Source organism: Pogona vitticeps, chromosome 12, assembly GCF_051106095.1.
Source record: "Pogona vitticeps strain Pit_001003342236 chromosome 12, PviZW2.1, whole genome shotgun sequence".
Taxonomy (NCBI): domain Eukaryota; kingdom Metazoa; phylum Chordata; class Lepidosauria; order Squamata; family Agamidae; genus Pogona; species Pogona vitticeps.
In genome coordinates, this window is record NC_135794.1 from 919233 (window position 1) to 942764 (window position 23532).

At 50.6% G+C, this 23532-nt stretch overlaps 3 protein-coding genes across 11 annotated transcripts in view; 2 read left to right on the forward strand and 1 right to left on the reverse strand.

The window, feature by feature from the left end:
- RNF111 (ring finger protein 111) overlaps positions 1-8754 on the forward strand; it is a 29802-nt gene extending 21048 nt beyond the window's left edge. For 2 of the 5 annotated variants that reach the window (XM_078381201.1, XM_078381200.1), the window contains exons 7-14: positions 195-444; positions 1068-1440; positions 2071-2196; positions 2499-2625; positions 3539-3631; positions 4406-4501; positions 6003-6130; positions 7367-8754. In XM_078381201.1, the coding sequence (XP_078237327.1) occupies positions 195-444; positions 1068-1440; positions 2071-2196; positions 2499-2625; positions 3539-3631; positions 4406-4501; positions 6003-6130; positions 7367-7484 (1311 nt within the window). In that variant the 3' untranslated portion in view covers positions 7485-8754. The remainder of the gene's footprint in view (positions 1-194; positions 445-1067; positions 1441-2070; positions 2197-2498; positions 2626-3538; positions 3632-4405; positions 4502-6002; positions 6131-7366) is intronic. The other 3 variants (XM_072981747.2, XM_078381202.1, XM_078381203.1) reach the window with 3 other exon arrangements.
- Positions 8755-10564: 1810 nt separating this feature from the next.
- Positions 10565-17785, forward strand: CCNB2 (cyclin B2). Of its 5 annotated transcripts, XM_078381207.1 has the most exons (9): positions 10565-10792; positions 10823-10865; positions 11959-12087; positions 13051-13218; positions 13373-13531; positions 14718-14954; positions 15532-15672; positions 16552-16662; positions 17541-17785. In XM_078381207.1, the coding sequence occupies exons 2-9, from the start codon at positions 10842-10844 to the stop codon at positions 17652-17654; spliced, it is 1083 nt and encodes a 360-aa protein (XP_078237333.1). In that variant the 5' UTR covers positions 10565-10792; positions 10823-10841; the 3' UTR covers positions 17655-17785. The 5 variants fall into 5 exon arrangements, with proteins under 5 accessions (XP_078237333.1, XP_020640481.3, XP_078237334.1 ...); XM_020784822.3 differs by having other exon boundaries at positions 10565-10865; XM_078381208.1 differs by lacking the exon at positions 11959-12087 and having other exon boundaries at positions 10566-10792.
- Positions 17786-18659: 874 nt separating this feature from the next.
- MYO1E (myosin IE) overlaps positions 18660-23532 on the reverse strand; it is a 60809-nt gene continuing 55936 nt past the window's right edge. Inside the window, exons 24-28 of the mRNA XM_072981744.2 lie at positions 23310-23467; positions 23104-23196; positions 22459-22660; positions 20405-20574; positions 18660-19783 (exon numbers count right to left, since the gene is read on the reverse strand). Coding sequence (XP_072837845.2) covers positions 19707-19783; positions 20405-20574; positions 22459-22660; positions 23104-23196; positions 23310-23467 — 700 coding nt within the window. The 3' untranslated portion in view covers positions 18660-19706. The remainder of the gene's footprint in view (positions 19784-20404; positions 20575-22458; positions 22661-23103; positions 23197-23309; positions 23468-23532) is intronic.

Genomic DNA, 23532 nt, shown 5'->3' on the forward strand with positions numbered 1-23532 from the left:
CTCCCAGTGATATGAGCCAGTCGATTTACTTGGCCTTTTATGTGCACTGTATTACAAGAAGCCATTCTCTGGGTGGCGATGTGTGAAGCCTCCACTCAAGGTTGCCTCTTAAGGGCAGTCTCACCCATTTGGAAACCTCTCTCTCTCTCTCTCTCTCTCTCTCTCTCTCTCTGTGCCTTTCCTCCTCGCTCTAGCAGGCCCTGCCGGTAGACCTCAGCAGCAACGGCATCAGGAATCACGGGGGCGGCTCGTTCCACGGGGCATCGGCTTTTGACCCCTGCTGCCCAGGGTCTTCCTCCCGCACCACCCTCTATGGCCACCCGGCGGGGACGGCCCCGAGCCAGCCCATGGCCCTGGATGGCTACAGCACCAATCTGGTCGCCCAGCCTCAGCCCCCGCCCCCGGCGTCGCTCTCCTCTTGCCGGCACTACATGCACGCCCCGTGTAAGTGTGGCCAGAGGCCGTCTGCTGGGTTGGTCGGAGTCGACGGTGCGCCCTGAGGGTGCTGTGGGTTTGCCCAGGAGGGCCACCACCTGGGCAGGGGCCCCTGGCACAGCTCTCACATGTCCGCCTCTTTCACTAGTCACTTCCCAGGAAAAAAACTCTCTCGGTCTCCTCCTGAGCATCGTGTGTCATCCCGTGTCGCTGTATGGACAGTTTAAGGCCCTGCAAGGAAGGGTGGATGCGCTTAGGAGGTCCAGCCAGGGGGGAGGAGGAGAAGCGGGAGAGGCACAGGGCTAGCCCTCAGCCGGGGTCTCAAGGGCCACCATGGCGAGGATCTGGGGGGGGGGTGTTCTGCTGCTCTGGAAGGCAGGGGCAACCAGCCGAAACAGAGAGATTTTTTTGGACTAGAGGTTAGACTACCCTCTTACTAACTGGGGAAGCCCTGCAGTCCAGGCAGATCACCCCCCCCCCAAGCCCCTGCCCACCTAGCAGTCTGCCTCGCTGCTTGAGAAAGGCTGTGCCAGGGGGGGCGCCCAGGCTTGGTGCCAGCTGGGGAGGGGCCCATCTCTGCCAGTCTGGCAGGGCCCTGATGTTCTCTTCCTCTCCACTCCCACCTTTTGCAGATGCCTCGTTGACTCGACAGCTCCACCACCAGGCTTCGGCCTGCCCCCATTCCCACGGCAACCCCCCTCCCCCTGCGCCCCCTCCCCCTGCGCCCCCTCAGCCGCCCCCGCAGGTGGACTACGTTATCCCTCACCCCGTCCACCCCTTCCACCCGTCCCTCTCCTCCCACGCCTCTTCCCACCCGGCCCCGCCTCCCCCGCCCCCTCACCCGCTGGCCAACGCGGCCGCCCCCCTCCCCCCACCTCTACCCGCCCCCCACCAGCCCCTCTCCCATCACCTGCCGGCCACGGCCCCTTCGGCCCAGAGGCTGCATCCTCACGAGGTGATCCAGAGGATGGAGGTCCAGCGGAGAAGAATGATGCAGCATCCCACGTAGGTGGCTGAGGAAAGGCTGGCAGAAAAGGCTCCGGCCAGCCTGGGTCCCCCTAAGGGAGGGAGGGAGGATGTGGGGGGGGGGGGGAAAGACCTCAGAGAGAATCTTCTAAGAGTTGGGGAAGAGTGGAGAGCGAAACACATTGGGGGGGGGCTTTCCTCTTACAGCTGCCTGGACGCAACTCAGCCCGTCTCCCTCTGTGCTCTCCTGTGCCTTGGGAGGCCCAAAGCCAAGTCCTTGCTTGGCTCTCTGGGGGACCATCCTGACCCGCCTCCCAGGGTTGATGTGTGGATAAAGTACAGAAGAGGGAAAGCGCTCCTTTAAAGTCCTCAGGGGGGTGGGGGGGGGAAGAGTCTGGGATCTTCACACCACTCATCATTATGGAAAATTAGGAACGGCTGGAAGTAATTTGCCAGGCGGTACCCTTTTGTGCCACCCTTCCTTCCAGGAGGTCAGCCCTCGGCCCATGGGGATCTGCCCATCCACGAGAGGCCAGATGACCTGAGACTCACAGGTCTAGGAGCTCAGAGGATGTGAACGGGGGGGGGGAGGGATGTGACTGACGCGCCCTTCTGTGACGAGAAGATTTCTGCCTCCAGAGTGGGCAGTGACCTTTTGCTCCCTTGCAGGCGAGCCCACGAGCGGCCCCCGCCCCATCCTCACCGGATGCATCCCAACTATGGCCACGGGCACCACATCCACGTGCCACAGACCATGTCTTCGCACCCACGGCAAGCGCCAGAGAGGTCTGCCTGGTGAGTAGAGACCTGCCGGCCCTGGACTGGCCGACCATAGAGAAAGGGGTCCGGACCTCTTGTGCCTTGGAAGGAGTCCGGTGGGCAAAGGGTCTGGCTCAAGACAAGACGGCTTCCTTGGCCACTGCTGTTTTTATCGCTGGGGACCCAGGATTCCGGCACCCCAGAGAGACGTCACCATTCCGGCTGCTGGGAGAGAATGTTGCCTCTAGGAGGACGAGCGAGGAAGGCTCCCTTGGGCTGCCCTGAGCGAGGAAGACTCCTTGTTCCAACTGAAGGTGACCTTTCTGCTCCCCTGACAGGGAACTGGGACTGGAAGCCGGAGTGACGGCCGCCACCTACCCGCCGGGCCCATTGCACCCTCACTTGGCACACTACCACACCCCTCCTCGACTCCACCACTTGCAGATCGGTGCTCTTCCTCTAATGGTAAGGAGAACCCGTGCGAAGCTACGGCCCCTGCGGGGCTCCGGGGCGACATCCGCCCGAGGGGTGCCTGCCGCACGAGCGCCCTTGGGAGTGGGGGAGAGAGTGAGAGAGAGAGCCCCAAGGGGATCAGGCGTACTCAAGAAAGAGCCTTCTTTGGGAACTTGGCTGTGTAAGGAGGGCGTCCTACCCGAAAGGGACGCCTCGTGAAGTTTAGGCATTTCACATGTCTGACTTGAAATCCATTCCCCTGCTAGACGCTGACCCGCTGCCTCTGGTTTTATTTTGGCTTCCTTCTGCAACTAGCTTCTGATCCCCCCCCCCTCTTACTACGCACAGATTATTTTTCTTCCAAGTGCTGCTGCTTCTGTCCCATTTCAAATGTGATGGAGGTGGAGGTTTGAGTTTGGGAGTCCCCCCCCCCTTTTCATACCATGAGCAGGCTTGTCCCCAGTGGCAAAAAGAGCAAGAGAAGACCTCGAAGCTAGAAGGAGGAGTTCTCCCAAAACAGCCTGTTTTGTATGAAATATGAAAGAAGCCGAGAGGGGCCTCAGAACCCAGAACCCATGTTCCCTCTGCCTCTGCGTATGGAGCAGGACTCCTTTGCTCTCAGAGGGTGACGCGTTTTAGGGAAAGCAAAGGGAGAAGCCATTTGTGATCTGGGCTGTAGTTCTCACTGTGCTGAGTGCAGCTCAAGAACTTTCTCCAGGGACGTGACTCTCACGGGCTTGTGCTCCCGAGGTAGATGGGGAAAACTGGGAAATTCTCGCAGCGAAAACATGGCATGCAAGCTGTCCCCTCAAGTTTTACTTGGCCTGTTGGTGGGAGGTGCTGAAAATGAATGCAACGGGACTCTGTTTTTCTTCGAGGTGAAGAGGAAAATACTGGACTTAACTCTGTTCTGCTCTTTGAATAGGTTCCTGACATGGCAGGCTACCCTCACATCCGCTACATTTCATCGGGATTGGATGGAACTTCATTCAGAGGCCCTTTCAGGGGCAATTTTGAGGTTTGTAGCCGCATAAACCTGGCTTTGTGGCAGAACATTTGCTTGCAGGGTGGAGAGTGTGTGGGGCAGAATGAGGTGGCAAATGGGGGGGGGGTTTCCTCGCCATTTTCCTGTTCATCACCCCTCCCCCCCGCCCAGCCCTGCCTGTGCCTTGGGAGCAACCTCACTGCTAGAAACCGGCAGCTGGAGGTGCGGGAGGGGGGGCCACTGTGGGAAATAGCGACCCTCAGCATGAGGCGGGGCTGCTGGATGCAGGTGGCTGGGGATTCCCCTCGAAGAAGGACGAGGAAGCGCAGCCTCACTTGTGCAGTTACGGTCCCGTTACTTGGACGGCAGGTGCAAGAAGCATCTTGGGCTTAAGTGGGAGGACGTGACCCGGCTGCTCCCCAGTCAGGTGAAGCGACGGGTTGTGGAGCCCCTCTGCATCCTCCAGGAGCCCCCTGAAGGCGGCAGCAGGGCTGGCAGAGTCCTTTTTAAGGAGTTTCAGAGGGCTCGCCTCTGGAGAGGGCCATGGTCTGAGGAGCTCTGTCCAGGCGGGACCCTCTCGTGACATTAGAGTAACCCCAAGGGGTCGGGGTCAGCCAGAAGCAGCCGGAGGGGCCAGGAATAGGTCTCACGGGCCGGATCGCAGTCAGGTTGGAAAAGGAGGACCTGTTGACATGTTGCTTCTCAAAGCACGAGGGCATGCGAGTTAAGCAAGGAGAGGTAGCTTGGGCGGGGTTGTACTTCTGGCACCAAAGATATCACATTCTTGCGATTCCTCCTTGATCGCAGGAGTTAATCCATCTGGAAGAACGCTTGGGAAATGTGAACCGCGGCGCCTCCCAAGGAACCATCGAAAGGTGCACGTATCCACACAAGTACAAAAAGGTGAGCTTTCCTCCGAGCTGTCCCCCCCCCCCCCGGCCGGCCGGCCGACCGATACTTCCTTGAGAACTTTCTGGGTTTCTTCCATCTGGGGGGTGGGGGGAAGGGGAGGGCTGGGGGGGCAGAGTTTAAGCATTCCTTTCAGAATTGAAAATGGCAGGCCGCTCCCCAGCATTTCCCCTTGTCCAGTCCATAGATGGAAGAGAGAGAGAAAACAACAACCCCACAAAATAGCCCTCTCTTTGAAGGGTTTTCTTGTTAGAGCTTTTTTTTACACACACACACACACACACACACACACACACACACACACACACACACACACACACACACACACACACACACACACACACACACACACACACACACACACACACACACACACACACACACACACACACACACACACACACACACACACACACACACACACACACACACACACACACACACACACACACACACACACACACACACACACACACACACACACACACGCGGCTAAAAATACTAAGAAATGCCATTGGTTTAGGATCTGAAATTGCTTGCCCAAGTGAAGCATTGTGGAAGATTAGGTTTCTGGTTTAAAAGTCTGCATGGTTTAAATCACAAGCAAACCAGACACTCGTGTAAACAGGGAAGAACTAAGAAACCCTTTGAAGCACACAAAGTACAAGTCTTGTCCTTTTCTTGCTTCCCAGCCAACTGATCAGATTCTTAGCTCCTATTAGAGGTTAGATTAGATTTAGGCTCTTGGATACACTCCCCAGAATCCTTCCAGCAGCAGTAGGGAGTCCGGGAGGTTTTTGAACAAATTCACAAACCTGCTCACCTCTCGTTGACATCATTGTGCCATTGTGTCCTTTTCCTCCTCCCCCTCCTTTTCTTTCTGGCAAGCAGTGGGGGTTGATGGGGCCGGGGAGCAGCAGGGAGACGCCGTGTTTTTCCCCATGGACAGAGTCTGCCTACTCCTTTTCTCATGCCAGAGCCTACGAACTGACACCTGGAGCAAGGCCTCTGGGGACATTAAACAATTGGAAATGTCCTGTGGAAGATCAGATCCTTAACCAATGACGCATTTCTTCATCTTACTTGTTTATGGGTACCAGGACGTTGATCCGTCAGGGCACATGTTAGGTCTAGAACTACAGTATAAATCTTTTCGTTCTGCTGAGTTTAGTTCCTGCCGGTACCCTCTGCTTGGGTGGGTTTGTCTTTTATCTGGCTCCTTACCTATGAAGTTTTGAGCTTGCCATCAGCATCTGTGCCATCAAGAGTTGAGCCCATTTTTAGAATGACTGTCACAGGGAGCTTAGAGAAGCCCGGGGTTAGGCAGGCATTGGGGAAGGATGATTTAGCACCCTGGCCCCGTTTGGTTAATCTTCCGCAGGGGGTTGGATGTATGTCAAATGTCGTTGTTGATGTTTTATTTCTAATAGAAGCAATAATTGTGCATTGAACAGATCTTACTCAGTTTGCCAATAATGTCATCTCTGCTAATAAGGTAACCACTGATTGGTTCTCACAGAGGAAACTGCACTGCAAGCAAGATGGGGAGGAAGGAGCCGAGGAAGACACGGAGGAAAAGTGCACCATCTGTTTATCTATCTTAGAGGAAGGGGAAGACGTTAGGTAAAGAGAAAAAAGTGGAACTCTAGCTGCTTAATGGCATGCAGAACTAACAACCTGGCCTGGGGGCAGGCAGCAAGGGAAAAGGCTGTTTTAAAGACTTGTTGCGTAATAGACCATTACAATTGCCCGATGCTTTAGGAAATGCAGACCAGCACCACCTCATTCAGGCCGCAAGGGAACTGGCGCCTGGCAACGCGGTGAGCCTAACCTTTGGAGGCTGCCCGTTGACAGGATGGTAGCGCTTTCTCGGTTGGTGCTCTCAGGGCCAATTAGGCCCTCGCCATCCTCTTTGGTGAAAAAGCCGAGCTTTGGATGTTGCCTCTGAGCACTGCCGAAAAGCTCTTCCCAGGGCGGGTTTGGTGGGAACACAGAAGGGCTGGTCTCCTCCCCGCCCCGTGTGTCACTTGATTGGGTGGGACTGGAGGCACGTGAGCAGTGGCGGCTGCCAGGGATCTGCCAGGACTCGACATGGCACACCGTGTGCAATAGGAGCAGGGTGTGGGGGAGAGTGAGGAGCATTTAGAGAGTGAGGCCCGAGAGAGAGCACCACTTCCTCGCTGCCTATGCTGCCCATGAAATTCCACCCCTGCCCCAGAGGCTGCAGGGAAGGGCAGGGGTGCCCAGCCTTCAGGCCCTCACATGGCCCTCTGTCACACGGGCCATGAGAACCCTTACGCCCGCTCGGCTGCCCCCGGTTGTTCCGCTCCTCCTGTGCCCGCTTTCCCCCTCTGCCCTTGAAGTCGAGGTCCGTCGTGGAATAGCCACAGAGCCACAGCCTTTAGACCAGGTGATCCTTTGGCAGAGCGGAGGTTCATTTTTCAGAGAGAGGGCTGTACGTCTGAGCTAGAGCCAGAGCGGGGTGTGTGTGTGTGTCGTGATGAGACTTCTCCGGCCAGGAGGATGGCGGGAAGGAGACCTTTTACCCATGGGGCGCCCTTGAACCAGCCACACGCCCTCCCCCTGACATACCGTCACGAGGGGGGGGTTGTGGTGAGGAGAAGCAGAGCCCTATGTGCAGCCTGGAGCTCACGGGAGGGGAACGGGTGGGCTAGTCGTCGTTGGGGGTAGATCTGGCGGCCTTTTTCTTTATTTATTTTGGACCCACTTTAAAACAAAAGCTTTTTTTTTTTTTTTAGTAAACTGAGGCACATCCTGTTTCCCACCAAGCAGGTGCCTCTCTCCCCCCCCCCCCCCATGACCTGCTGTGTCTTTACGTTTGCTCTCGTTCGTTCCCAGGCGCCTCCCGTGTATGCATCTCTTCCACCAAGTCTGCGTCGATCAGTGGTTGATCACGAACAAGAAGTGCCCCATTTGCAGAGTAGACATTGAAGCGCAGCTGCCCAGCGAGAGTTGACACCCTTTCGCCTCGCCCCCCACCCCCCCTCGCCCCCCCGGCTGTCCTCTTCCACGCCCGCCCTTCCTGGGACTGCAGTCAACCAAAGATGGCATGACTTACCTGTGCAGATGTGGGAAGCATTTGAACCTGCTCGAGTGCCGTTTGTCTGCTCTGTGGTATACCTAATGCTAACCCTACAGTTCAGTGTATTTATAGAGCTTTCTGTTTGTTTAGATCTTATAATTTCTGCCCCTCCCCCCTTTAACATGTTTTCCTGTACCTTTGCATGGTTCCTTGTATTGCATTTCTTTGCACATGTTATGGGCTTAGTGACCCTTCCCAAACTTGCAGGCAAGATTTATCTGCTTTAGAAAGTAGAATTGTGTGGTCCTCTTAATTTTTAATTTTTATTTTTTACATAGTCGAGCTTTTCAGAGTATGATTTCACTCATTACTAACCTCAAGAGTCCTTAATTTAATCAAGTATTTTAGTTTGAAATGTATAAAGAAGAACTTTTTTTAAAAAAGGATATTATTGTGTTTTTAAGACATTCCTTATTTAGGAAAAAAAAGCTGCTGTAAACTTGCATTGGGCAGAAACGCTGCGTGCTTTTTCTTCACACGTCCCGTGAGATGGAACGGGAGTCACACGGGGGGGGGGCACTGCAAGCGTTGCTCGTTCCAAATTGCGCCATCTGTAAGAACTGGGAACATAAACCTCCAGAACCCTTCATTTCCGATGGCCTGTTCAGATCATATTTTTATGTTCTTCAACCTTCAGCACAATACAGATATATTTGAATGTCAATATTAAAAAAAAATATATAGACTGCTGTCCGATTGTATGTACCAATTTCTTACGTCTAGCAATTTGAGTCTCTCTAGCATCATATTTTGCTGCTGTGAAACAGCTCTAATGAACACTAAATATTTGATTTCAACTAGCTGGGTTGTAGATATATGCAGATTAAATATAAATAAGTTTGTAGGGGGAGGGGGGAAGGAACGCAGTGTTTCTTTTTTGTTTGTTTGTTTCATTTTGGTTCCTCAGTCTTTCATTATTTCATCTAAGGATCTGCACAAACTGCTTTTTGTAAAAAAAAAAAAAAAGAGGAAAAAAAAGAGGTTAAATCAACATTTAAGACTTTCATTTCTTACAGCAAATATCCATGAACGCATAGAACTTTGGATGGTCCCTGCTTTGTCACGGGGGCCCCTGGTATTGTTGGGGTTTTCTTTTTTCCCTCCTTAATTTTAGATTGACAGTTAATAAAGTTAGCTGAATCCACCTGCCTCTAAGTGTTGTTTCTGAAGAACTGTCTGGAAGAGCGGCAGAAACGGGGCTGTGACCGAGTTCCTAGCCTTTGCCGAACCGCCCTGGGCAGGGCTGGAGGGGTGCCCTGAAGACGGGTGTGACTGAGGTGGGCTTCGCAAGGTGGTGGTTCACGAGAATGTCCTCTGCTCCAGCCTCACCCATGCTTTCCTGTGGCTCTTGCTCAGTGGCTCAGTTCTGTGGAAGCTGGTGGACTAATGGTTCCACACGTAGGTTGGTCTGAAGGATGTCGCTTAGGAATGTGTAGAGGCTTCAGCTCAGAAGGCGGCGGGGATGGGTGGGTTATATGTAACCTCTGTTAAAGTCTTTTTTAAGTTCACAGAGCTGTAGGTTCATGGGACCCTCTCACTGCAAGTGAGTGGTCAAGCTCTCTCTTTCCGGTTCAGCTACTGGCCCCGATCGACAGCTACGTACATACTCAACACCTTCACCTTTCGGCAGATATTTTCGTGTTTGAATAATGGCATTGCCCATCTTGATCACGGCTTTTTTTGCGGACCATAAGTTTTTCCACTCCTGTCCCTACCCTGGGAGGCCGTTGGCACAGCAAGCAGAGAAGGAAACAGCGCAAGAACGTCTTCTGGTGAAGATATGACTGAAGGCAGGCGTAGCGTTGTCTTGCCAACAGCCCTGGGCTCAGGTGACCCCTTGGCCCGCCACCACCACCACCACCTCTGGCCTCCACCCTGGGTGCCCCTGGGCTGGGGGAGAGGCAGGGGCACCAGGGCATGCCACATTTGGAACTCGAGGGGGAAAAAGACGGCGCCTTCTCTTTGTGCCCGAGGACGGCTTCTCAGGGAATTGCCGGCCTCCCCCTTTCGCGTGCTGGGTGGACCATCACGATCCCGTTTCGTGCAGGGTAAGGCCTGCTTTCTCTGCGGGGCTGCCAGCTGCCCTTCCGAGTGGCGGTGTGAGTTTTTTTACATTCACCACCTCTTCAGCTTTTTCCAGTGGAGGGCCGAGGAGGGCACCGTGTGGCCTGCCTCCGGTTGGCTCTAGCGAAGAGCACCACAGAGGCTTTGGGGCAGGGCGGGCGTCTTCATGCAGACGCCCAGGGTGGACGCCTTGCCTTAAGCTCTGGGTGCGAGCATCGAAGGCCTTTCTTTTCAGATGAAGTTGCGCGGTCAGCTTCCTTGTGGGTCGGCCGTGGGAAATTAAGACTCAGGATCTGCCATCCTGCTTTTTTCATTCTTCTTATCTTGTGCCTTAAATGCTGGCATGGGATCTTTGCGAAGAAACAGCTGTGTTTCCTGCAGGAAAGGAGCCGTCCTTAATGCAGGTGGCAGCTTCCCTCCAGGGGACTTGGTCCCCTGGGATATGAACGCCAGATGGTTGGCGGTCCTTGAGTTTGGAAAGTTGACCCTTTTAGGAGAACACCCTGTGCTGTTACCCAAAGGGAGGGGGGCTGCTGAGCGCTCGCAGCAGAAGCGTCCCAGTATCGGTGGAGGGTCGGGAAGCGAGAGGTTGAATGGATGGCAAGAACGTCTTCCTAGGGAGCTGTAGAGGTGGGCTCTTGGACTACACTTCCCAGAGTTCCCCCAGGGGGCAAAGCAGCCCTTTGCTCCTCCTCGGCCCACTTTCCATCCGTGGCTCCTAGGGAGCCTCGGGATTCGAACCCAGGGTTTCGTGGAAGCTTTCCCGTCCGAGAAGCCTCCATCGGGACCCTTTGGCACGGAAAGACTACGGCTCCCATGCTGCCTTGCGGCCCCGTTCGGCAATAGCCTCGCGATCGTTCAGAGAGCTTGACTCCGCCTTCTCCTTTTCGGGGCGCCGGCCTCAGCGGCCGGTGGGGGTCGGCCCTGGCCGCGCGCGGAGAGAGGCGGGGACTAGGGCGGCGCAGCCAATAGGGCGGGCCCGACCCTGACCCAGGGCCCAATGGCGTCGCAGCGCGGGCTCCCATTTGAGAGGACCTGAGGCGGCTGGCGCCTCGCGGCTGTGGAGAGAAAGCGACGAGGCGAGCTGAGGGAAAACGAGCTGAGGCGAGGGCTTGGCTTGGCTTGGCTTGGCTTGGCTTGGCCTGGCCTGGCCTGGCCTGGCCGGCCATGGCGAGCAGGAGGGACGGGCCGGTGAGTCCCCTCGGGGAGCCCCTGTCCGCGGAAGCCGCCCCTTCGCTCTGGCCCCGTTCTGTTGACTCGCTTTTCCAGGAACGTGCGAAGGGCCTCCCTGAGGCGTGTCCAGGCGGGGCCAAGGACTCGAAGCGCCTCCTCCGGTGGGAGTAAGGCTGGTGGGGGGGGGCCCGCTTGGGCGCTGCGCTCTGAGGAGAGAAAAGAGACTCCCTCCCTCCCTTCCTTCCCACACGCGACCCTCCACGGGCGAGGGAAGGGGGCTTGCTCTGAGGGGAACCGAAGAGGGGTGCGTGTTGTGTGTGAGGAGGGGGCGGCGGCGGCGGCGGTCTGGCAAAGGCGGCAGGCTAGGGCCCTTTTTAGGAGGAAGGGCGGCATATCGACGTTTTTTAAGCGTTTTGTTTCTTCCGACGTTTTAAATACCTTATTTCAGTAGACTTATTTCGGTGTTTTGAATACTTTTATTTCAACATTTTAAATACTTTTTTATTTCAAGTTTTACTTTTATTTCAGTGTTTTGAATATTTCATTTCTACATTTTAAATATTTCATTTATTTCAGTATTTTAAAATACTTTAAATATATTTTATTTGTTTTGATAAGTGTGCCCCACCCACCCACTGAAAGAAGCCACAGAAGAAGGGAAAAGGGAAGGTCCTCTGTTGGGTTTCCCTGTAAGCAGGTTCTGCCAAAAGTCACTGCATGTCTGGAAGAGGCCAGATCCCTGCCCTCCCTCTGGCTCTATGTTTCTTGCACGGAGCTGGCTGGGAAGAGGTTCCTGCCCTTCCAGTAGCAAGACCTGCACTTTCTCACCCCCATTTTGGGTCAATGGGAGAGAACCTGCAAGGCCTGTGTGATTTAAATGTTTGCAGGATTGAGACAGGCTGAAAAAAAAACTCCTTTTGCTGGGGGGCAGAAGGTGGGTGAGGTGGTGTAATTGGGGGGGGGGAGGGAATTGCACAGGGGTCTTTTTGTGCATGTAATCATTGAGTGCTTAATCCAGATCAGAGCTTGGAATATTTCCCCAGAATTTCCTTGCTAGCATGGAAATAGTAGCCTTTTTTTTTTCTTTTTTTTTTCTTTTTTTTTTTTGCAGGTTGCAACTGAGGTGAAGAATGGCCTGCATTCTGATCCTTGGAAAGCTAGCAGCCAACTAATGGGCCCAAGGAGCCCTTTGGAAGAAATCAGCAACAAGATAAGGAGCAGAAGGCCCAAAGCAGGCAAGGTGAAGGCGGGAAAAAGCTCTCAGCCCTTTGTTATTGGGAAGGCTGGAGCTCTACAGGGTCATTCACAATTTCTCTGTCTTTGGCTGAAAACCGAGAATTCCCACCTAACCATTGAAGGTGCTTCCAGAGTAACAAACCCAGTAGCAAAACATGCTCTTCCCAGTGGCCAGTTAAGAGAAGCTGGTCTCTTGAAGCTGGTACATCTCGTTTGTGTGGGGAGGGAGGATGGACAGAGGATCTTGGATTTCAGAAGTACACCTTTTCTCTGAGTGCGTGACAGCAATGGTAGTGCAACCTAGAAAGCTATCCTGGGGGTGAAGAGGAGACCCAGAGACCCTGTACATGCCCAGTGGGAAGTCATGAGAAGAAAGGTGGAATATAAACATAAAATGGCTAAGGGGTTTTTTAATGGATTGTTGTGCCTTAATGCATTGAATGTGTTTCTGGTGTTGGTTTTTTGATAATCATTTTTTTTAGTCTGGTATTTGTTTGATCTTTTTTAGTATTTGTATACTTTATGTGTTTAGCTTTAAATATTGTAAATATTAGCTTTAAATATTGGGTCATTTTTAAGGAGAAAGAATAGAAATATATAAAATAAAATAAACAATAAACCAGTAAAGTATAACAAATATTGTGCCCCACACTTGATGCCAGAATGTAGACTTTGCATCCTTTGTTGGTGTAAGACTTGGAAATCCATTAGCCTGAAAGTTGTTGTGTGGCTTGAGAAAGTGTAACCACACCACCACCTCATCCCACCTGCAAGATGGCTCTAGTGGCCAGGAAAGACTTGGGCAAGAGTCAGGTAATGATTTGCTGTGAGGAACTGTGCACGGGAAGCCGTGAGCGCATGCACACACACACACACACATACACACTTAAATCACACCACGACTGGGCTCTGAAATATCATACTGTGCATGGTGGTAGCTTCACTCCTGCACTTTCCCTAAAACTAGGACCCCTTCCTGACCTCTGTGGACCTATCAATGGAGGTGGACCTCTGCCAGGCTTTCTCCGAGATGCTGCAGAGCAACATAGAGGACTTGGATGCAGAGGACTGGGCAGATCCTCAGCTGTGCAGCGACTATGTGAAGGACATCTATCGGTACCTGAGGCAGCTGGAGGTATGTGTGTGCAGAATCCAGCGTGCCGATGATTCGGCTGCTCCACTCCTGGCTGGGCATTCGTGAAAGAAGGCTGCAATGCTGTCCAGCATTGCAGCCTTCATCCTGGGAGTTCTCTCCAAGTGCTTGAAACGCAGAGCAACCTTTTCTGCAGGTGCAGCAGCGTGTGTCGCCCCTCTACCTTGAGGGCACGGAGCTCAATGGGCGAATGCGTGCCATCCTTGTGGACTGGCTGGTCGAAGTCCATGCAAGATTCCAGCTCCTGCAGGAGACGCTGTACATGTGCGTCGCCATCATGGATCGCTACTTGCAGGTAAGCGGGTGGTGGCCACAGGACATCCCAGGCCTTGGTTGCGGGGCTGGGCAAGCAGCTGCCTGTCCATCTCTAGGTTTGAGTCCCAGGCTGCTGCTGCTTCAGGGCGGGGTGATGGTGAAGTACCAGTGGGGTCTCTACTTAAGAACGTCTCTACTTAAGAACAATCCAACTTAAGAACAGCTCCATTTGCTAAATTTTGCTTCTACTTGAGAACAGAAATCCAAGATAAGAACAGGAAAAAAAACCTTTCCTGCTCATTTTTTAACCTTTCCTGCTCTTTAGGTCATCTTAGGTTAAAAAAAAATTCTCCCCCTAGTGGTAGAGTACGTATTAACCAGCTTTGCATTAGTTCCTATGGGAACTAATGCTTCAATGTACGAATGCACCTCTACATAACAAAAAAACAGCCAGAACGGATTGATTGGTTTTCAGTCCATTCCTATGGGAAATTTTGCTTCAACTTAAGAACGTTTCAACTTAAGAACACCATTCCAAAACGGATGAAGTTCTTAAGTAGAGGTTCCACTGTAGTTTCTATGGACGGAAAAGAGCAGATACGGATTAAATGGTTTTCAATGCATTCCTATGGGAAATGCAGATTCATCATAAGAACTTTTCAACTTGAGAACCACCTTCCAATACGGATTAAGTTCTTAAGTAGAGACCCCACTGTAGAAACAACCTCAACATTCCTTCATATGTAAACAGTCTTCTGAGGCAGAAGCACACAGGCCACTCCAGCCCCTGTAGACAGTGCTTGAGCTTCCAGTTCAGGTGTGTGCATAGCTTTCCTCTTTTCTTTCTAGGGGCAGCTGGACTGCTCTGGGATGATCCACGCTTCCTGACAGGAAGTCTGGGAAGGGCGGAGAGGCAGAATTTTATTTGTTACAATGTTTAGTCAGCAGCTTGTCATGTTATTCAGTAACTTGTTCCTTTTTTGTTACTATTTTATGGAAAACATGGGGATTGATTGCTAAGAGACTAGCACAAAACTTGAAAAATTAATGTCAAAATGCTCCGAAAATGCCAATAAAAAGTAAATTTTAAAGATGGATGCAGTGCAATAGAGAGGCAACTTTTTTCCTAGTCATTTCTTACCAGTGCTCTTGTGCTATGGTGAGAAATGAGCCTGTGTTGTGAACTTGTGTGTGGTAACAATCAATCTTCATGTCTGCTAAACTAGGCTCAGCCTGTTTCTCGCAAGGAACTGCAGCTGGTTGGTGTCACTGCAATGCTTTTGGCTGCCAAATACGAAGAGATTTATGCGCCAAGTATTTTGGACTTTGTCTACATGACTGACAGAGCATACAAGGCTGCCCAGATTCGGGTGATGGAGCAAAATATTCTGAGAAAGCTTAACTTTGACCTGGGCCGGCCACTACCGCTCCACTTCCTGAGAAGAGCAGCCAAAGTGGCTGATGTAAGTCTGCCCACCAGCAACTTGGCCCCTGGGGTTGGGATCTGGTTCCAGGACCTAGGGAGGAGGCACAGACATTTCTGAAGGAAGTGAGTGCCCAAACAATGTGAATTGGGAACCACAGGGATTTTGGACTGAGGAGATTGTGAACTCGATCATAGCTTTCTCCTAGTTCGGGTGTTGTACTCCGTATCAGTAACGAGAGAAAGGGACTGGATTCTGGTGTGTCTGTGTGTAAATATACACATATACATACATGCACGAAAGCCCGAAACCTGCTGCTATGTGGACAGATATCCATGTTTGTCTGAACAAGCCTAGTGTTTTGTATTCAGGGGATTGGCAGGGAGAGGCCTGGTTTGCAGGGGAGAAGATAAAGAAGTATTAAAAATATTAAGGAGGAAGGTAATGGGGCACATTGTGTGAGCTGTAATTAACTGAGAATGGCCGATAAAGTTATTGTCCCAAAGTGAGGCGTGAAGTATAGCCTGCATTTTATAAGAGATGTAGTCCAGATGGGCACTCTTGGGGCACGATACTAGCAGCTTTTATTCATGTTCATTTGTCCTTGTGTTGCCAGCCGTCTGTTGAATCGTACCTGCTAGCAAAGTACCTGATGGAGCTGACCCTCGTGGACTATGAGATGGTGCATTATAATCCTTCAGAGATTGCTGCTGCAGCACTCTGCCTGTCTCAGAAAGTCTTGTCCGAGAGCCAGTGGGTGAGTCTCTATTTCACTCAGCACTCCAAGAAGGGATGCAGAGCATTCTACCAGCGTCTCCTCATGCATAATCATTGTTGGAAATCTGTTAACGAATTTGTGGCATCCTTTGCTTCCTGTTTGTCATGGTTCGGCTTTTAAGCTCTGTGTTTCTACCCAGTTTAAGAGCAAAATCCTTTTTATCTAAGGAGGACAGTGCCAAGGGAAGCTGTTTACCTTTCTGCCACGTGTAACGAGGGAATGGTGGCAGCCAGGGCCTGTGCCATTGGCTTCCCATGAGACACTTCATTGCTTGGAGCTAGCCTGATTCAGCCTTGATTTGGCCCAGTCAGGTCAATGACCTCTAGAAAGTGCTGATCTTCTTTGTCTCAGGAAAAGCAGGGGCATTTCTTCAGGGGGCAGTATTGGTGTCTCTCCTGCCAAAATGGTGAAGGAGCTGGCTTAGGCTCCTTTGAGAAAGAAGGGTTGAATATATATGCAGAATAAATAAATGGCTAGCACAGATCTCTCGAGAGCAGATCAGCCTGCGACACAGTCTGTCTTCCATGGGTCTATTTTGAGAGCCAATAGCTGTCTACAACCAAGATGTGCTTGGCTTCACAGTGTCTCTCTAAGCTGTCCTAAGATTGGCTTAAAACACTTTGCAGAGCTGCAAAGGCTGCTAATTCTCAAACATGTCAGCCTGCCTGTATGAAGTCATTTTTTGCATATCACAAGCCTGAGTGGTCATGCCAGTTTCTTTCTGCTTCTCAAGTAGCCCTCTTGCTGGGTTGGAATTCATGGATACCATAGGCGGGCAAGCAAGAGCAGAAGGCTTGCTTTTGCCATACACTCCTCAGAAGGCTTCTGACCCCACTGCTGCTCTTCTTCTCCCTGCAGAACATAAAGCTGTGCTATTACACAGGTTATGAGGAGCAGCCTCTGAGCCCAGTCATGGAGCACATGGCCAAGAACGTTGTGAAAGTGAACAAGAATCTAACAAAACACGTGGTAAGTGCCTGCCCCTTCCTGGATCCTGGGAAGCAGGTTGCTTTTAGCCTTGGAGTAGAAAACTATTACTCATAGCTTGTTGCACTGCGCATGAAACAGGGTCCATTGGCAATTCTACTTTCTAGGAGCATGCACGACTCCAAAGAGATCTTGAAAGCATCAAGTCAGAAAGGGGCCCAAGAGTCACCAATCTGACCCTGGGCCAGTCCCAGCAAACGAGAAGGGAGTTTGAAAGGGGAGCTTTCCCTCCCTCAGAGTGTGGCCTCCATGTTGGTTGTGGGCTCGACCTGGTGTTTGGATTTGGACTTGCAATCTACCCCCCCCACTCCCTTGCTCCTCGCCCACCTTCTCTCAAGATGGGGAAACTTTTAAGACAGTTCCCTAGTGGAACAAGGCCCAGTTGAGCAGTATCCTGGCTCTTCAGGACTTTCTGATTCTATCAGCCTGGGACCAAGAAGGAGAGCAGAAGGTTAGAGGGGGCAGAGAGCCTTTGAGTTCCAAGTTCTTTTTTCGGGCCCAGAAAGGCTACCGGGGCAGGTGGGTGGGGGAGAGCCTTACAGGTCTGGCTGCTGAGGCTTGGGCAAGCTGCTGCTTGGACTACAACTCCCAGAAGCCCATTGGCCCTGCTAGCTGCAGGGGGCCTTGGAGGAATTGTCCACACATGCCGCTTCTCCGTGTTCTGCTAGTCATGGTTGGTTCTTGTTCCCAGCAGGGCCTGCTGATCACAGATAACTGTTAAACCCACATGTGTGGGGTCAGGGTTCCTCAAAATCTTTCCTCTCAAAATCACAAGCCAAGCCCCAATTCTCTTAAGGTACAGCACCAAGAGATAAATCCTTCAGGTGACCTCTAACCTTGGGCCTCTCACATCCTGCCAGGCAGTGAAGAAGAAGTACTCTAGTAGCAAATTCCTGAGGATCAGCACCCTCCCTCAGCTCAACTCCTCCACCATCAAGGACCTTGCAGCACCCCTGCTGGATGAGTCCCAGTAGCCGGCGTGAGTGCCAGCCAAAGCCTTCTGTGTGGTGATGCCCCCATTGGAGGCCTTTTAAAGATGCAGGCAAGAATTTTTCTTAAACCAATCCTCTATATGCTATATATTTAATAAAGGTGTGGTAGAGCATGTCCCCCTTTTAAGGCACGTTCTTGAGAAATGAACAGAGGTCATAAAGACAGTGCCTAAAGGAGCAAAAGGGTGCTCTGCATTGTCAGTATTCCAGGTCCAGCCACATGCCTCCCCCACCCACCCCAGGGGTGTTCTTTTTGGTCCTCTGTTCTTGAATGCTTGCAAGGACGATGTTCTCACTGCTGCTTGGGGTTATCAGAATTGGCTAAGGGAAGGTTGCTCCAGTGAAGGGCCGGAGAGGTGGTTTGCTTTGCTACCTCAAACATCAAGGTGGTTTGAGGCAAGGACCCTTTTTCAAAACTTGTCAGTAGAGATGCTAACTTGGCCAGCCAGGACTCACTTGCTCGGTTGCTCTACGGTTCTTAGCTAGGTCCTGAGGAAGGCTCTGGGGTGAAGCTGCTTTACCTCGGCACCCTACAGTGGCCATAGCAGAGCTGGGCTGGGACAAAGCAAGGAGAGGTAATTTTCAGCTGGACTATTGGTTAAAAATAAATTGCACTGTGTGAGATACAGCAGTCTTGAGGTGAGAATGTCAAATGAAGAGCGGAGGAGGACTGAATCTTAAATATCACCGGTGCCAAGCAGCGGTTTACTTTTTCATTGGTTTTTATGAATTGTGGGTGGGTTATTACTTTTATTCTGTTTGTTGATGTTAGTCACCCAGAGTAGTGCTTTGTTACTAGATGGGCGGGATTAAAATGTAATAAATAAATTCCCAGAGCATATGTGCTTGCTGGCAGAATATGCTTTTCAGATACATATTCAGGTCTCTAGTCATGAAGCTCACATGTCTTTTCAGACAGAGAGGTTATCGTCCAAGGAAAGTGAATATAAGGCCTTAACAACCTTAATGTACCCCAAACAAAATGTGTTAATTCCTATGTTTTTTTATTGATGGCAATTGAGAAGAGAATGGATAAACTGGCATGCAGTGGAGTAAGCAACAGCTCTTGTGACTTGAGGCAGGGGGAAGCTGAGCTTAATAAAGCGCACTAACCCTGACCTTTTAATGATAGTGCATACGTAGAAGTACCTGGTCCCCTAATGCTAATCAAGCCACCTTCCTAGACAAGCACAGCAGATGACTGCTGGTTGCATTCATACAGGTTTCTCTCTTCAATTTCATTTCAAAATCAACATTGTATGTGATCTTTTAGTTTAGTCTACAGCTTCCCAGAAGGGAAGAGGGAAGTGTTCCCGCCCACCCCACCCCCTGCAACTGATACAATAATAAAAACAAATATGGACCAGCCACATTAATCAACCAATGTGAGCCATTTACAGCATACAATACTGCCTTCCTTTGGTTGCAGTGCCTTTTCAGAATCGTCAAGAGTTCTCAAGCAAACCTGGATGAGAATGTTATGAGCTCTTTAAAACATATGTTGGGCAGGTGGGTGGGGTGGGAACGATAAGGTTCCAAAGAAATGAGACACCTACATTTCTAAGGCAGGTAGCAGCATAACTTATTACTTTGCTCCTCTGTGACATCACCCACAGAAGAAAGGTGCATATAATGCCATTGTTTTGCTAAAGAGAATTTAGAAGAGAGTCAGGAGGGCAACTAAAGGCACTTGCACAGGAAGTTTAACTTTTCCAGTGCCCTCAAGAAGCACCCTTGCTGTTTCCAGAATTTAAGCCAAAAGGGGGCAAAGGAATGTAAAGTAATTTAAACACAGCCCTCTTTTGTGAGGAAAACGTGCTCAATAAAATAAATAATTCCTTGGTTTGGTGGTCATCTGAGGCATGCACTTTGGCTTCTTGGAGAAGGTGCTTGGGTGCCCGTCTTCGGCTTTCATTTCACTCCTGAAGTGAGAGATTCTGTAAACAGTTGTCACTTTACGGGTCATTCACAAGGTTTGTAAAACCTGTCCCTCGGCACCTTTGCCTTGGACAAGGGCTTCTCGTGATGCAGGATTTACACTTTGGTCACATAATTGTTTGGGAAAAGTCCTTGTTTCCCTCTCAACCTGCCCGTCCACCAGCCTGAGGGATCTGAAAAGAAACAGACAGTGAGAAGAACGCTCCCCCAGGTTTGCTCAACAGAGATGTTAAGACTAGAATCTTTCTTGGTGAGAAAACAACGCTTTCTTACAAGTAGTGGTTGGAACAGACAGCTAGGACTCAACTTCATGGGAACAGAAATGAAGTAGTGAAGATATGGGTGCAGTCAGCTGCTTAAGTTAATTCAAGTACCAGAGAAAGACAGCAGCCATCATCCTGTCCTATTTTCCACATGCATAAGTGCAAACACAGAAGCAGCTGCCTCTGCGCAAACGGAAAACTTCTCCAGAGTATGAATCCACCCAACTAGGGAAATTATAACCACAGAACTCCCCACATAGATTGGGGCAAGGAGGGTATACATCCTTGTGCGTCACAACAGTGAAAATGCTTGCCTATTTTTGTTTGCAAGGAGCAGGCAGCAATATTAGCTTTGGCCCTGAATGACAATGTCTTAGATTCTTGGTGGGCACTCCTTGCACTGTGCTTTTAAATCACAACTTTTTGGTGATTCTATTAACCCATCTGGAGTCTTCTCTGAATGGAAAAGTGAAATATACAACAATGTTTTCTATTGTTTCCTAATGAGAGAAAAGGACGAGGATGGCCCACCTTCTTTGATAATATCTATGACATCACTGGCATTAAAGCTGAGCTCGTCTGTGTCCTGAGCGTCGTAGGCGTACAGCGCCCTGCACTGGGGTACCTGAGGCTTGGGCTTGGGCTGGGGCTTGGGTCTGCCCCCTGCAGGCGGGGGCCGGTTCGTAGTGTGCCTGCGAGCACTACAGAAGGATACAGGAAAATAATGAGAATGATTCAGATTTGAAGACTGAAGTTCATCGTCACGTCTGGACAGATTATACAAGAATTCAACATGGCCTGTATCACAGAAAACAATGTTGTTAATAAGGAGATGATGATGATTGTTTGTCTCTTCCAAAATGCAAAGTGCTTTACAGAATAGATGAAAACAAAAGAGGATAAGGTGCTACTGGAGAGTTGGTTGTGCAGACTGCCACCCACTTAGGCAAGCAAGGATTGATCATTTTCAGAGAAAAATGGGAAATTAAAGCAGAGTCAGAGTGACCAACAGCATGATTTTAAAAACATTCAAATTAAGATGACAGTAAGTTATAATGGGACATGGTTGCGCTATGGGTTAAACTGCAGAAAACCTCTGGGCTGCAAGGTCAGAAGATCAACAGTTTGAATCCACGTGATGGAGTGAGCTCCCGTTGCTTATCCCAGCTTCTGCCAACCATGTAAAAATGTGAGTAGATAAATAGGTACCACCACGGTGGGAAGATAACAGTGTTCCGTGTCTAGTTGTGCTGGCCATGTGACCACGGAAACTCTCTACAGACAAATGCTGGCTCCATGGCCTGGAAACGGGGATGAACACTGCCTCAGAGTTGGACATGACTGGACAAATTGCCAAGGGGAACCTTTACCTTTTAAGTGCAATATTAAAAATAATTGAATTGTGTAATATTAAAGCACAGCTGAATTTTTCTGCACTATCCACAAAGAGGCTGTGCTAAGCCTGAAGTGAAATTTTCTTCATAAAAGCCTGCAATTGTTTGATTTATAGTGGTTCAATAAAAGGTATCACCAGTTCTCACAGCTGAATTAAAGGTAGTTTTGTCTGCGTCGAAGGTGGAGTATAAAAACACCAATTTTCTTGTCTATGAACCTATAACTGTTAAGCCATCCTCTTTGACTGGTTTTCCAGATGTTTTGAACATCATTTCCTATCACCTCAAACCATTATGGCCAATAGGTCGGGGATGATCACAGCTGTAAGCGAGAACATTTGGAGGTGACTAGATGACCACTGCAATAGGTGATTCTCCACCAAAAAGTGTGCAAGTGAAAAACAGCTGGGAGGAATTGTTCTTTTTGGATTTTAGAATCCTGCTAATTGGCAGGGGATTCTGGGAGTTGTGGTCTTGAAAGTAGTCTTCTGAAGCTCTGGTGGAAGGTTATTCAGAATACCAGCAGATGGCACTGCAAGCTAAGGCTGGGCCTTCTTCTGCTAACCAGAACCTCCCAAGGGCGTTTTCCAGAGATAGACGCCCATACAACGTTCAAGTTCCCCATGTTTTTAAATTAAATGAAGGCCAGATGAACAGAACGCAATGCATAATTCAAAAGGTCTCTTCTGCATTTTACTGCATGGAAACCTATTCAGGATTGACAGTGCTGCCTCAGAAAACTCTTGAGAGAAATGTGGGCTCAAGGAAAGCATGAACCTGCCGAGTGCTCCACAAATCTATCACTCTCATTAGCAGCCCATGTCAGTTTTTACAGGCATTTGCCTCTAAATTAATATATATCCAAGACAGTAAAGTACATAGGGATGTGTGGAGGGGGCATAACTCAGTGTCTCGGCACCTCTTTTACATGTGGAAGGTCCCAGGATCATTCCCTAGCAGCTTCACCAGGTGAGACTGGACAGAACAGCTACCTAACATCTCGGATAGCGAGGGCTGCCAGTCAGGATTGATGATGCTAAGCTTATTGGTTGATGATAGTCTGACTCTGTCCCCATGCTCCTCTTGATCAAACAACGCTCTGTCAGCCCATCGACTTCTTGCCTTCAGGGAAACAAGCCAACCAAGTAAACAAAAAGGCTTATCATGATGAGGAGAGAGCACAAGGCTTACCCTGCAGCACCTTGGTCTGGCACTCTGAGGAAGTCCAGGCTGCCAGGCTGATGAGAACCTCTGTCTAATCCACCCGAGACCTGCGGCAACGGCGGGCACGCCATACTTGTGTACAGGCTTCTCTGGCTAGTGTGCTGGTTTGCTGGGCCTTGAGGCTGCAGAGTGTGTTGCGGGATCCTTATCACCCCATTCTGATGAAGACCTGTAAGTATTTCAAGACGTGAGCCCAAAGGAGGGCATGCGTTCCCTTTGGGGAGTGGCAGTCTGCTCCACACACTCCCTTTCCTCTCTAATTGCTTCAGCAATTTCCTTCCCAAAGGTGCTGCCCCTCCTTCAGGAGGGTAAGAGCAGCCACCCTGATCAAACCAAGGAAGCCCTCCCACCACATCCCTGCCTCTTGCTTGTCTTTGGAGCTGCATGCTAGAACTGTCACAGATTATCTATGCCCATGAAGGCCCTGAATGAGCAGGGGAAATACAAGGGCCTACATAATTCAACAATCTGCCCTGGGCTTCATAAAACATCAGGACTGCCCTGTAATCTGGTTGGTTATTGGGGGGAAAGGAGATGCTAGACTTGTTCCTTCTGAGCCCCGCCACTGACAAAGATTTGAATTTTGCGCCCCTGTCCATTCTTTCCACTCACCAGGGGGAGGGGGAGCAGCCCTCATGGGGTAGTTCTGGCCTGCTGTCCGACTGGAATACCCTCTGTCTTGGCTTGCGTTCCTCCTTGTGGGGCCTGCAACAGAAGCCAGAGGATGCGCTCAAGGCATGGCCTATGTTGTGCAGGCACCAGGGCTGGCAGTGGCCGCCAAGGCTCTCGGTGGTGACCCAGGGGAATTTCATACGTACGGGAGTTCTTTGGAAGTCCAGGCCCAATGCTGACCTGCAGCACTTTATTGCTTGGCTTGAGGATGGCCGTGTCTCCTTGACCTTGGCTGAACTGCACCTGCCGAGAACCACCAGCCTTCCAAGGACCCCAGTTCTCTTTTTTCAACTTCACTTCCAGCCTGGCATGCAAGCATGCAGAAAACATTGTTAGTCACAAGAAAAGGATGCAAACTGACCTGGGAAG

Coding starts and splice junctions, on each gene's coding strand:
- CCNB2 (XM_020784822.3), top strand. CDS start 10,842: ATGGCGAGCAGGAGGGACGGGCCG. Junction 10,866..11,958: donor CGAGCAGGAGGGACGGGCCG/GTGAGTCCCCTC, acceptor TTTTTTTTGCAG/GTTGCAACTGAGGTGAAGAA. Junction 13,532..14,717: donor TCATGGATCGCTACTTGCAG/GTAAGCGGGTGG, acceptor CTGCTAAACTAG/GCTCAGCCTGTTTCTCGCAA.